Raw genomic sequence first — 14,687 nt, forward strand, 5'->3', positions numbered from 1 at the left:
AAACAAATGTGTTAGAATATAAGGAGGTAGTGTTATTTTGGGAATTTAAAATTTACATGTTTCAAAGTTCAAATATTTAAAAAGCATAACGAAAATATTTTCTGTGAACTAAAGGTTTTAGGCTTATTGAAAAAAATATTACTTCATGTAGGTGATCCAGATTTTAAACTTTTCAATCACAGCAACAGAAGGATTAAGAAATCATAATAATTTCATCCCTAAATTTAAGAACACATCATCAATTAGGAAGACAAACTGTAATTCTTATTAAAATGTCACTAATATTAATTTAACAGATTTATTGAAAATAGATTTAAATCACAGTTCTATTCACTTTTTTGATGTATTCAGAAATCACCTTTAACAAAGTAATTTTTTTCATCAGCAATTTCAAATGGTTTCCCAGCTTCAACAACTGATGAAAATTTTTATCATTTCACAAAATTCTCAACATTCTTCTTAACACTTACCAGTATCATAATGATGCTGAATCTGATAATGGTGAAGATTTTTCAAGAATAGCAATGGTAATTCTGTTTCATTATTATTAGCAACTTATGTTTATTATTGTCTTTATTATTATTAGCAACTTTATGGCCCTACTTTTTCTTTTGGCCCATTTTCACTTTTCTTTAATTTTTAGGACCTGAGTCTATCTATGCAGTTGTATTCTATCCACCATAGTTAGTCTTACTGGTAAATGAATCATTTTCAAGATTACCACTGGATTTGTCATTAATAATTTTTTATTCACTGAAGACTTTATTAGTCACACAAGTAGACTTGGCTGTTTCTATATCTCTGACAGAGAACTAGATTGCAAGTATTTGCTTCATACTAAATAAATATCAAACTAGAAAACTTTAAACATTTAAAAATAACTATTAATTGCTTTTCACAAATAAATGACAGCTTGTTGTGAACTTGAAAGTACTGTATCTGCATCCAAACAGTAGAAAAATCTAGTAAAGCTGTCCGCCATGGGCTCTACTTTTTTTGAGCTATTCCACTGTACAAAATAGCCATTTAATAGTTCAAGGATCATAAAGGGCTGAGAAAGGAAGGTTAAGAAGCAAAATAAGTAAATAAACAAAACAAGCATTTAGAAGCAAGCAACACATGCAGAACAAGCAAGAGATTAGTTTACATGAAGAAGAGGCAACTTACATGGCTGTTGAGAAGAGAGCTTCTGTGAGTGGACAGACCGTCAGACTTTTGCAGCGTCTCAATCGCCATTTCAATCTGATAATAGATGTCATTAAAAAAAGGGCTCAAGACAAGATAGTAATAAAAGGCTGACCAGAGATTTTTGATAGATTCTTTTAAAGTTTAATTCCTTCTTCAATGGTGGCTAATGAATAGCTCTCACTAAATGTGTTTTCCCCTTTTCTTCCCCCCACCCCCAGAGAATAAAATAAAAATAGGCACATTAATAATAAGCCCTATCACAAAAGTAAACCTTTTTGAACACTGTGTAATTATAATCAGTATGGAGACCTGAGGAGCAGGAACCCCGGTGGATTTTTCTAGCTATGAGAAAACATTCTTGACTCAAAGTTCAAGATGTGTGATAGTAACCACTCTCTAAATAGTCTCCCGCCTAAAGAGTATTTAATATTTATTCTATTCTGTCATGAAAGAAAAATCATGCAATAGATTCTGAACTTAATATACATTAGCATTTCAATGCAAATGTACAAAAAAATCCTTACTTGATGTTTGAAAGCTATGAAATCCATATATCCCTCTTTTAGTCTTGTTATTAAAATTTGAAAGTGAAGGGTCATACATATGAATGAATATTCATATGTAACTGTGGCCCCTATGCTATATTTTAGGATGTGGTAGTAAGGCAGAAATATTAGAAATGACAGCAGAAATGGAATGTAGAAGAGAAAATAATTCAGAGCCAACAAAGAAAAGGGGCAACTACAGAAAATTTTATTCCATGTAATCTTAGCATATTATGAACAACAACAAAATCTTACTCAATTCGTAATTTTACTTAAGTAGCAGCGCCAATGATAAATGTCACATTCTCATGATAACCTCATATTTAATGGTAGCTTATCTTTCAGCTCCTAGTATTATTATTGCACATTCTGTTAATAAACAGCTTTGAAATGCTCTGTGGTTTTGGGGTTATACTAACAATATTAGCATTGCATTTATGTTTTAAAATTGCATTATGCAATTTAAGAGAAAATATATATTATTACTTTTGAAAATCTGATCACATCATCAATTTAGTAAAAGCAGTTATAGAAATATTTAATGCTTTAATATATAGTTAAATTTCTGACACTTTACTTTGGCTATGGAAATTAATAATGTCTTAAAATTTTAACATACTGCCACTCCCAAAGAAAAAGGATAGAAGATAACTGTTATCTTTTTTAATTTTTTACCAAGTTTCCATTTTCTTTATCATACAACACATTATAGATAGAACATTCAGTATCAATTATATCAACATGAAATCTAATTTTCTTATAAACAACTTGGAAATTAATAGCTTTAATTTTATTTTATATTACTTTCCCAAGTTGTGAGTTCTTCCCTATAATAAAATGTAATATGGAGCAGATTATTATAAGAATTTATAGAAAATATTCTTAAAATGAATATTAAATTAATTCATAAAACTATATAATACATTTTATTCTATTGTTAACTTTTCTTTTTTAGATCACAAAACTATATAGACTGGTGTTAAAACATTCTCTCTTCCAGATAAGAAAATAATAAAGTTTATCATTATACTTGAAAAATAAACAGAAGAAAGTGATATTGCATAAGTGAAAAAAGATGCACTTTAGAGCAATGCAAATGAAATGAGTTAATAAACACTTTGCCAAAATCTTAAACTGAAAAACTAAAGAACTTTGACATGACATTTCTTAGTAGCAATCAATAAGTGCTCTTGCTTTAAAAACATCTGAAAAGATTCATGTGACTAGAAATCACTTCTAAGAAGAACTGAATCAAACTGCAATTTGCTAAAATGCCTACATTTTCTTTAAAGTTTGAGTGTGGAAATTTTGAGATAAGATTTCAGTCTAATAAATAAAAATACAATGATCTGTAGCCTGTGACTTATAGGTTTAAATGAAAGGTAAAAATTATCGGAACTATAATAGCTGAACAACACTCAGAAAGATGTTCATGCTCTGGGTTTGTAAAATAGCAAGTTTAAGTTGGATAAACCATTACTTTCTTATCTTAGAAGATCTGATCACATCTTTTTCTTAGAGGTCTGCTTGTATTTATCATCTACTGTGATGGTCCCAGATTTCTATTTGATTCCCTGGAAGGTGAGGTTGTTAGGAAATAATCCTCTCATTTCTGGCCAGTTTTCATTTTTGTCTTATATGTATTTACTCACTTATGTACTTGGGATTAAACCCAGGGCCTTCCACTGGACTATATCCTCAGCACTTCTAAACAGTTTTTAAAGAGTTTTGAGGTAGGCTGTTAAGGAGTAACTAGAGACATGGGTCAAACTGGATTCCCCAGCAGTGGACTGACTTTCTAGAATGCCTTGGACCTTCAGACTTTTGGTTCTTTTTTGTCCCTTTGAACAATCAGAATATTTTTTCACCTCTACCTGGTAAGAATTTATGAGAAAGGCGCGCGCGCGCACACACACACACACACACACAAAACGTATTTATCATATTCATTTTTTTAAAGTTGAAGAGAAATTTAATCTCATGAAAGAATCATATAGCCTTGACTACATTTTTTAAAGGATGAGATCTATTTATAAGTGATTATGTACCTAACATATATAAAATAGTGTACAGGGGACCAGGATAAAAAAAAAAGTCTCATAATATATAGGATATTACGATGTAGTGAGAGAGATAGGTTAGGTAGTCATATATATGAATAATGCACAACTATGAAAAAACAAAGCTATATATAACAAAAATAAAAGTGTAATTTATAAAGGTAAATGAAAATGAAAACAACATTCTCTAAGTTTTAGTGGGGAAGGGGGCTTTTGGCCTCCTTCTGAGAAAGTGTTAAAAAATATGTAACTTCTCCTTGAAAAAAATGTATTTAAGAACACCTACAAAATTTACTGTCATTTTCTCAATGATTATAGACTCTACAAAGTGAGTACTCATACATAAAAAGATGGAGGTGTTCTAGTTGAAAAGAGTGGGGCAAAGGGTTTTCTAGGGAGAAGAATAGGCTTAGTAAAGTCAAGAGGCAAGAAAGCCCAGGGCATGTATTTGAGAAATGTCAAGGAACCTAGTTTTTAAGGTATGTCTCCCTCTCACACAGAGTAATGGTGTAAGTGAGACTGAAGAAAGAGTTTGGAATTAGCTATTGATATGTAGCAGTCAGAGAAAAAGCAATGTCATTAAGGTTTTGAGGGAAGTATGTGAATATTTGAGAAATGTTGGTTTTCAGATAAAGCCATAAAATAGGTTTTGCTAGGTAAAATGGATTGTGCTGCTAGTAAGAGTGGAAGTGTGTCCTATTTGTGTTTATGGACTAAAAAGAAGTTTTAAGGGACAAAAACATGAGAAGAGATTATTCCCCCATAGGAATACATTATGACAGTAGAGGGAAAGTAAGGGTGAGAGGTTAGAGAAATAATGTAAAAACAGCGAAGAAAAGTAATATTGAGGCAACATTTTTATATTGTTAGCATATGGGGAATTAAATAGCTTTCTTACCACAAATGGATTATGGATGTTATTCCTACCAATTACCCCATAATTTTTTTTGTCATAGATTCATTGGGTAAGATCTATGTATATGGGTGGGAGTTAGAGGAAAAGAGGGATGGAGTACAAATTAACTAAATAAGCTATATTAGTGGATTAGAATAGGTGTCTACCAGACTCATTAAGAATAAAGTTAATTCGTTTATATTTTATTATTGTGGATTAGATATTTGAGCAAATATTTATTCAACTCTTGGGAGTTGACCAATATAAAAAAATAGAGCACACTTCAGTATCTGACACTTAAAATACTGAGTTCAAAGTGAACTGGTGAAGATTATGTACTTTCAATTCTCACTATTCTCATATATTATCTGAGAAAATGTTTCTAATCTTAATGAAAATACTGTATAACTGCTGCTTCATGAAATGAAAATTATTAAATAGCTAGGTTACCAGGTGGCTAGAATTTAAAAGTGTTTCAAATTCAAGGAATTTGTAGGGTTTTTTAAAGTAAAAGAATAAAATTAAATACCAATCCCTCCAGTATAAAACAACTACAGTCCTTGCTACTGATGGTGGGAACTTCATTAAATTATTAAGGTGTCATGTGATTTCATTTCAAGAATCATAAAACCTCACTGCACACAAGGAGCAATGCTAGTATGGTAGCTCTGTGTATGAGTGGTTATATATATATAGAGAGAGGAGAAGAGTGGGAAGAAAGGGGAAAGAGAGGGAGAGATGAATTGAAAGATGCAGATGAGGAGGAAAAGGGCAGGAGGTGTGTGTGTGTGTGTGTGTGTGTGTGTGTGTGTGTGTGTGTGTGTGTGTGTGTAAGGACGGAGTAAAAGACATAGTAGCAAAAATTTTCAAAAAATGCCCTGTTAACTCGAAGCTCAAAATACATCCTGGCTTGAGTAAAAACTGATAGAAGTAACACAATGTGTCAATATACAAGGGACTGCTAATATGTATATACAATAAGCAATCAAAAGCAATCAAAATGAATTAAATAATTATTGCTAGAATATAGAGGAAGACAGGAAAGGAAGGAAGGAAGGAAGGAAGGAAGGAAGGAAGGAAGGAAGGAAGGAAGGAAGGAAGGAAGGAAGGAAGGAAGGAAGGACCACATCTTGTTGGTATAGTTAGTTTTACAGAGAAGGGATAAAGTGGTGGTTGAGTAGAAAGTTGAGAAATAATGCCTGACATTCTGATAGGGGCAGGTTGGTGAAAATTTTAGGTATAGAAAACAAGATCAGATGATACAATGTATGCTTGAGGAAGAGTAAAACAAGATAAGATGATACAATGTATGCTTGAGGAAGAGTAAGACTGACTGGAAGATAACTTCCCATTAGGGATGGATATATTAGGTTAGAGAGACTGCACTGTTTTGACTGGGATCTTGGGTTAAAAAGGATGTGGGCCATGGTTGAAAAGTATTGAGAAAGGGAAGTAATCTGATAAAGAGAGTACTTCATATCATTAATCTAGTATAGGATACCAGAGAATCAGGACAGGAAAACCAATTTGGAAGTATGATAATGTACCAGGAATGATGTGAGAGTGAAGAGGATGAATATAAATATACATTAGAATTAGAGATCTAAAGCTGCACAGTCTGAGGCAAAAAGGATGGTAGTGTCTTATTATTACTTGAAATGAACACAATGGTGTTTATTTCATCAGTGTGTAATTAGAATATTTTAAATATACATATCAAATCCATTGACATGAACAGATTCTAAAATGTTTTCCAGTTAATTTCTCTACCAGATTATCTTCATTCTAAAAATACTGATCATTTGGTTATTGAAATTTCAACTCTAGTACATACAGATTAACAAATATCTTTATGACAATCTGAAAGTCAAGAATAACTCTAGGCCTCAGTGATCTCTCTTCTTGGGCATTACTCTTTTTATCTCTCTGTCTTTTCCTTTCTCTTGGATTCTCATTCAATATTTTTTAAAAAATCTTTGCTTTTTTCAACTTATGGTACACAGCCAAATAATATTTTTATGACTAAAGGATTCTCCCTACTCTCCTTTTTTCAACTAAAAAAACAGACATGGTAAACACTGTTCAATTTTGCCTTAAACTTTAGATTATGAGGATATTTTGCTTTTTTGAAAAAAAAATAATTCTCTGAGCTAAGTTAACAGGGTCCAGTTGCAATGTAATTACATAATCATCTGGGACTGAGTCACCAGTCCTGTTTACATTCTTCCTATGATTGTCTTAGAATACATGGTGTTTAGGAGTTAGGACCCAATTCATGGTGGTGCTGGATTTTGTCTCATAATCAGGTAAATACCTATGGCAATTCCTCTGAGAGCAAATGATAGGTCACTCAATTTGGGATGAGACACTCAGTCTGGAAAGATAAGCTTACAGAGCATTAAGATGAGATGAGGGTGAGACTTCGAAACTCCTCTGTAGACCAGCAGCTAACAAACTGATATTCACTTCAGCCTTATGGACACATAATTATTTGGGGTAATTTAAATTCTTTTCTAGAAAATAAAGAAAGACCTTTGGCAATATACTTCAGTTTCACCATTTAAAACAGGATTTGTAAGAGAATAGAAATCTAATGCTGGTTATTAGCCTAGTCTGGGACCCCTTCAGCCAGTGCTGCTGGAAGCCATAAAACTTCTCAGTAAATGGAGAGGAGGTATTATGGTTTAGATGTGAAGTGTTCACCAAAAGCTCCTGTGTGAAATAATGCAAGAGGGTTTCCAGGTGAAATGATTAGGAACAAAATCAGTGCATTAATCTGCAAATAGGGATTAACTGGGTGGTAAACTAGGCAAGTAGGGTGTGGCTGGAGAAGATGGGTCACTGTGGGCATGTCTTTGGGATTTATATTGTATCTTTGTTGAGCAGAGTTCTCTCTCTCTCTCTCTCTCTCTCTCTCTCTCTCTCTCTCTATCTATCTATCTCTATCTCTCTCTCCTCACCACTACCACTTTCTCTTCCTCTTTCTCCTCTCCTCTCCTGTCTTCTCCTCTCTCTTTCCCTCCATCCCCTTCCTAGTGTCATGTCCTGAGGTGCTTTCCCCAACTCACTCTTATACTATAATGTTCTACCTCTCCTCATGCCCTAAGGAATGGAGTCATCCATATATAGACTTGAGATCTCTGAAATTATGAGCCCCCAAGGAAACTTTTCCTCCCCTAATTGCTCTTATCAGGTCTTTTGGTCAAAGTGGCAAAAAACAAAAAACAAAAAACAAAAAAACAGATTGAAACATGAGGATTTGTGGTGTGTTTTGATAGAACATGGAAATGTTAGAGGGCAGGCCCCTGAGGCAGATAAATGATCAAGATTGATGAAAGATTGCCTGGCCTTAGGAATGGTATGCCATCTCAAAGTCTCAAATGCTGCCCTGAAAGAATGCCTGGCAAAGTAGGAAAAGCTAAAGCTCAGGTACAACTACCTACATTCATAGGCCAGATTTCTGACCACACATTAGCAGGAAACCAAAGACTTCATGACATCATGTCACAAAACAATATGCTACAAAGCATAATTAGAAAAATCAAAACTGGTTAGATCAACTAGCTATGAGTGCAATTTACAATGAAGATAATCCAGAGAAACTAAGACTTCTTTAGAGAGTAGAGGAACTTCCCTGTGCTCGGTCCAATGGGCTTTGCTGTAACTTAATTTGGCTGAAAAGAGAGGAAAGTAACACCAAGGATATAAGAAAATAATTTTAGAACTGAGGCACCAGGTAGGAATGGAAGAATTAAAATAAATACAGATGTGATTCCGCTGTTTCAACTGAACACTGGATTCTCAAAAGACATGATCCCAGGGAATGGTATAACTGGTTTAACCTCAATGGGGCAAAAGGGTCTCCATACCAATTAATTTGCTTCTGTTATAGAAAGTGGCATGGTTACGAATGTGGTAAAACATGAATACACAAATAGACTTTAGTATTTTGGGGGCAAATTCAAGAAAAAAATACTTTGTAAGGCAAAGTATACAATTTGATTACACCAAATATACATATTTTGTGGCAAAGGAAGAGCAAAGGGAGTCTTCCATGATTTCTCAGAAATTAAGGTGACATATTCAGAAGAGGCAAGAGAGATGTAATATTTCACATTCAGAAGAAAAAATAATTAGAATATTGCCTTTACAAAGATAAAGCAACTCCTTTTAGGAAGGACTTGAACAAGACAGTATACTATTACTTGATGAAAGATACTAAGTGTGATAAACATGACTCAAACCATAGGCTGAAAACCCTTTGTGTCATGAAAATACTAATGCTGCCTTGTTAGAATCAAGGGTAGGTAGAAGCTTTCAAATACCCAAGGCCACACTGAGGTCTATGCTATATCCAACCCTGAATTAGTATAGCAAGAGGAACCTTAGAGGGCTAGAGTTGTGGCTCAGTGGTAGAGCACTCGTCTCGTAAGTGCAGGACCCTGAGTTCAATCCTCAGCACTACATAAAAATAAATAAGTGAAATAAAGGTATCGTTTCCAACTACAACTAAAAACTAAAAATTTTTATAAAAAAGGAACCTTAGAAAAATCCCACCTAAACCCTAAAGAAAAGAGGTAGACAGTATGGAGAAAAAGGGTCAAATGAGGTCTAAAGACTCATTAATATTGTGTCTGTATTCTCTTTTCCCAATCTCAAAGAAGAGATTAATAATATTGTCTTATTCCTATAACAGTGCATATTTTTAAAGAGAAAAACTGTAAAAGAAAGTTTCCTTGTTGTCATTACCCAGTGCTACTTATACTTGCCCACTGCCTTCTATCAAAAGAGAATCTTTCTAATATGGATAGGCTCGTGGTTTTTGGAGTTGCTTCTGAATGGTGAGAGATCTACAGGAGACTAAACTGATCTTAGAGCTTAGCTTTGAGAAGATTGATGATGAATGCTCATTGGACAGACTGGAGAGAAGAATGTGAGGTAGTTTTGTGTGACTAAGCTTTGGACAATGTGGTACTAAGCCTTCAGTTCTTTGTCTTACAAAATTTTTAGTAAAATCTATGCTATTCCCAGGTACTTCTGATATAAGTAAGATAGGTTGGAGTACAGAGCTCATTTAGGAACAGTTGATAATGACAAAAAGCTAAATTTCAGTTTGAAATACAAGAAAATGTGAAAAACTGGTGTTTTGTATGACTTACATGGGGAAAAAAAAAAGGCCTCCCTGCACATGTGGTTTATATAGACACGTATGTACATCAATGCAAATAAAATACCATATACACAATTAGGACTCTTTCTTAATGTAAATATTAACCTGTTATTCAACAACATTACTAATAAGACAGAAGGAAAATTGTATCATTCTACTTGTAGTTTTTATAGGTCAAGGCATATTCTCTTGACTTTTAAATGTCTTTTTAAAGTTTTTTAAAGGCCAAAGGTCAAGATTTATATATCCAACTATAATTATATATAAATTAAAATAAAAATGTAATTAAAATTTAGTGTCACACTATATATTTTTTCCATTTTACAACTATTAAAGTGATTTTAAAATAGAATACTAGAATATTTTATGATTTGTAAACCTTTTTACATTAAATCTCATTTGATTTTCAAAACAACCTATAAAAAGTATGGGGAAGGAACATTATCTTCTCTTCCAAGATTAAAAAATTGAGGCTCTCTGGAATTGAAGGATTTTCATGAGATTACAAAGATATTAACTATGAGATCAGAATCTAAGATTTATCACTCTAAATTCAATATCATTTTCATTTTATAACAAATATAAATGAATCTAAATTGAGTGAAAATATCTCATATTATTTTAATGAAAATATCCTATGAGGAGTGGATTATAATATCCTATGAGGAGCAATTATAACTTACTAAGTAATTTATTATTAATAAGATTTACTTTCCAATAGGAAAGGGTTTAAATGTGATTGCTAAGTATTATGAAAATGATTTAAATGTGTTCAACTTCCAAATCAACAAAAAGTTTAACTGCATAGTTAATTTTAATATTAAAAACAATTATCCTAATATATAATACGTATATTTTCTTATTAATACAACTTACTCTGTTAACCACTCAGTGAACACTTTCTCAGAGAAATAACATTTCTGTTTTCCTGTGAAGGAATAGTAAATTCTTTATAGAGAAATTCAGTCATGAGAATACACTTAAGACCAGAAACTTTTTTCTAGGTAATTTATCTTCTGAACTTTAGGGTTTTAAATTTTGTTTGCATCTCAGATAAGGGAAAACCTAAATATTTCTACTTGACGACTTTTGTTTGGAAAATTATCTGTGATAGCTGGCAGGGACATGTAGCCACAACAGTTAACATGAGTTTGAAAAGACAATCTCAAGTTGAGAGTGTGTGTGTGTGTGTGTGTGTGTGTGTGTGTGTGTGTGTGTGAGAGTAGGCTCTAAAAGGAGACTTGAATAAAAAAAGAACATTTGAACTTTATGTCTAGTCTACAAATCACTAAAAACAGAAGTTTTTCAAAATATGGTGTTGAGTTAGTAGTATCAGAATCAACTGGGCACTTGTTAAAGATGCCAGGTAAAAAATATATAAATAAACAAACAACAACAATAAAATTCAATAACAAAAACACCCAAGGTGGGTTCAGTAGTGCAATCTTGTAATATCAGCAACTATGGAAGCTAAGGCAGGAGGATGGCAAGTTTAAGGTCAGCCTTGGCAATTTAGCAACACCTTGTCTTAAAAATAAAAAGGATTTGGAGTGTAGTTCAGTGGTAGACAGTTCTTGGGTTCAATTTCCAGTATTAAAAAAACTCCACAGCCAATGGAGAGTTTACAATCAGGTCTTACACAGGTACTGATAATGTTTTGACATTCTCCACAATTTGCCCAAAGCAGAGTTGCAATGTTTTTTGTTGTTGTTTTCTTTGTTTGTTTGGTTTGGGTACTGGGAATTGAACCCAGGTTTGTTTAACCTCTGAGCACATCCTCAGACCATTTTTATTTTTTTACTTTTTATTTTGTGATAGGGCCACGCTAAGTTGCTGAAGCTGGCCTCAAAATTGCCATCCTCTTGCCTCAGCCTCCTGAGCCACTGGAATTACAAACATGCACCACTGCACCTGGCAAAAGCAATGTTTTCTAGAATGTAAAATGCAAATCATCAGTGGGTTATAAAATCAATTATGTCATGATGATTCTTAAAAAAAAATAAGGAAATTACATAAAGTAGAAAATAAGCAGAGCCACTGTATGCCATATGGATGTTTCATTTCATGGAACTTTGATTTTAGTCATATGTACATGTATACATATATAAAGCAGACATGTGTATAGAGATGTGCTTTCATGAACATAGATATGAGTCTGTGAGTATGAGGATACAGTGTAAAGGTATTTCTCATAGATACCATAAAACTTTGAATGCCTTGCACTAGCAGTTAAATCATTCTAAACTCCTTTTTAATCAAGGGACATCCTCTAAGGATCTACAGGGTATGTTTTGGGCACAGGTGGCCCGGCAAATGCACAGAGAAACACACCTATTCAAGCTAAGGCTCTGGCTATGACACTGCTCTTTAAATTTTAAGTTCAAGTGAACTATTAAGTCATTATGTAAATGCATTAACTCCACAGTGCTGTTGAAAAAAATTTAACTGTGAGAGATTCAGGACATGCTATTCTTTTTTAAAAATTTCAGAATGTCCCCCAAAACACATCTAGCCAGCTTTGCTTTTCATGTCTTCTTGAATTAGAAAGTAGCAAAGGATGAAATCTTGGTCTTAACACACTAAACATTTGCAACAGACAAGTTTGAGATCTTAGTAATGTTCAACTATGTAAAAATCTTCTCCTTTCTGTTCACTGATAATTTTATGATATCTAGAGAAAAATTCTAAAATATTACACTTTCAATCTGAAATTTTGGTAATTTTCTAATGCCTTAATCTATTCTGAAATTTCTTAAGGCAAAAAAACCCAACTTAGCTAAACATGTATAAACTAAATGTGTTCTGAAAACCTTTGGGATGGTAGGTTGAAACCAAGATTGTTTGTCTTCTGGGGTTTTCTCTAATTACTTTGTCCAGCCCACATTCCTCCACTTCACAGGGACCCCATAAGGCTGCTATTATCAGTTTGTGATGATAAAACTAGTTTCTGAAACAGCAACTACAGAAGCATCTGGAGGTTAGAATTACCCTTTAGGAATCTGCTGCATTAGCATTAAGTTTTAGGATTTCAGATCAAAGTTACATTTTCAAATGATCCTTGCCTTTTGCAATTTAATCTAAGTATTAGAACTTAGAACATTTTCACTTTGTGTATGGTCTATATGATCACTAAAACTGAGGTTTTTATTGAAGTGTGGTCCTCCACCAGAATTACTAGAATCATCTGGGCACTTGTTAGAAATGCAAATTAATTCTGGGGCCCTTGCTCACATGACTGGATCAAAAGCCCTGGGAGTGAGATACAGTTATATATTTTAACCAAAGCTCCAAATACACATTCAAATTAGAGGACTACTGCACTAAAACATAATCAAATTTTTTTCTTTGCTAGACAGTAACTACTTAGGTAGGTAGTATAAACAGTCAGACAATTTAATTAAAGGGTGATTTTGCAGTCAGAGGATTTAGTTTTGTGCTTCTCTTTTAACTTTCTTACAACCCAAACCTATAGAAACTTAGGGAATGCTTGAACTAATATTTGTAAAATTATCAGAAGAAAGGGACAATATAGCTTATTAACATTTATACCTTTTTAAATAATATGGTGAGAAACATCAAAATTAATCACTTAACAAAAGTTTGAGGACTATTTGTGGATTTCCATTTTTGCCTTGGAGAAGATTAGGTGGCTTTCAGTGCCATAACTAGCTCCATTAGTCCGTTGTATGAACCCTCCCTTTTGTGGAAGTGCTTAGTGAACAGTGATTACTCATAAATGTTTGAGAGAAAGAGTAACTAAAGAAAGTAATCCAAGGGTTTGGGGTATAGCACAATGGTACAACACCTGCTTAGCATGTGTGAGGCCCTAGGTTCAATTCCCAGCTCTGGGGGGTGAGGGTGGAGGGGAGTGGTTAGGTTTAAATGTTATGAAATGTAAGCACTATGAAATAAGAAAATAATTTGGTCTAAATACATAAATACAAATACACAAATACAAAACATTCATTTTCATTCCAAAATAATGAATAAGAATGGCTACAAAAAAAAAACAACTAAATTTAGTGCAAGTTTCATTGTCTAAACTTTCAACAGTCTAAAAAAGGACTATATATAATGCATTAATTAAAGTAGAAATAAACAGAAGGAAGACTGATAGGGTAGAGAAGGGGAATCAGGGAGGGAGGAGGAGAAGAGAGGGGTAGTATTGGGGACTGAAATGGAGAAAACGATGTTACACATTTTTTTTAATATGTCAAAATAAATATACCACTATCATGTATAACTATAATGAAATAAAATTAACATTTAAGAAGGAGGACTTTGGATCAAGGTTTAATTTCAATTTTGACACCTTATAGACAAGCTTAATACTGGCACCTGACGAAAAGATATTTCAACTACATGCATTTGGAGAATAAGATCAATTAGATAAACTTTACAATCATTACTACATTGCTTGAGATTTAAAACAAATTACTTCTTAAGATATTATATTCATACACCTCCCACTTCTTTTTAGTTACATGTATCTATTATATGTCTAAAGATGTCTTTGTGCCTATATAAGCATGTACAAATACATGGTTTTATTTACACACACACACATACATTACTCCTTGATTTTTTAATTGCTTTTGGCTTTTTGTTTTGGATATCTTTCCACATTAAAGTATATATGCAATGTTTCACTTTGTTTAAAACTACACTAAGGAACTGTAATTCAATGATAAACCACTTTTCTAGCATGCAAAAGGCCCTAGGTTCCATCCTCAGTGACACACGCGTGCGCGCGCGCACACACACACACACACACTATATATATATATATTTTTTTGAAAAATCCACAGAAAGGATAAATATTAGGATTT

At 33.1% G+C, this 14,687-nt stretch overlaps 1 protein-coding gene across 12 annotated transcripts in view; it reads right to left on the reverse strand.

Moving 5' to 3' along the window:
* Rfx3 (regulatory factor X3) overlaps nt 1-14,687 on the reverse strand; it is a 300,010-nt gene that overhangs the window by 84,358 nt on the left and 200,965 nt on the right. For 11 of the 12 annotated variants that reach the window (XR_013438109.1, XR_013438110.1, XM_040285704.2 and 8 more), the window contains one exon: nt 1,168-1,242. The exons of the other annotated variant lie outside the window; for it this stretch is intronic. Coding sequence is in view for 9 of the 11 variants with exons in the window: in XM_040285704.2 (XP_040141638.1) it covers nt 1,168-1,242 (75 nt within the window). In the remaining 2 variants the exon portion in view is untranslated. The remainder of the gene's footprint in view (nt 1-1,167; nt 1,243-14,687) is intronic. 12 annotated transcript variants of the gene reach the window in all.

Source organism: Ictidomys tridecemlineatus, chromosome 4 (assembly GCF_052094955.1).
Source record: "Ictidomys tridecemlineatus isolate mIctTri1 chromosome 4, mIctTri1.hap1, whole genome shotgun sequence".
Classification (NCBI taxonomy): Eukaryota; Metazoa; Chordata; class Mammalia; order Rodentia; family Sciuridae; genus Ictidomys; species Ictidomys tridecemlineatus.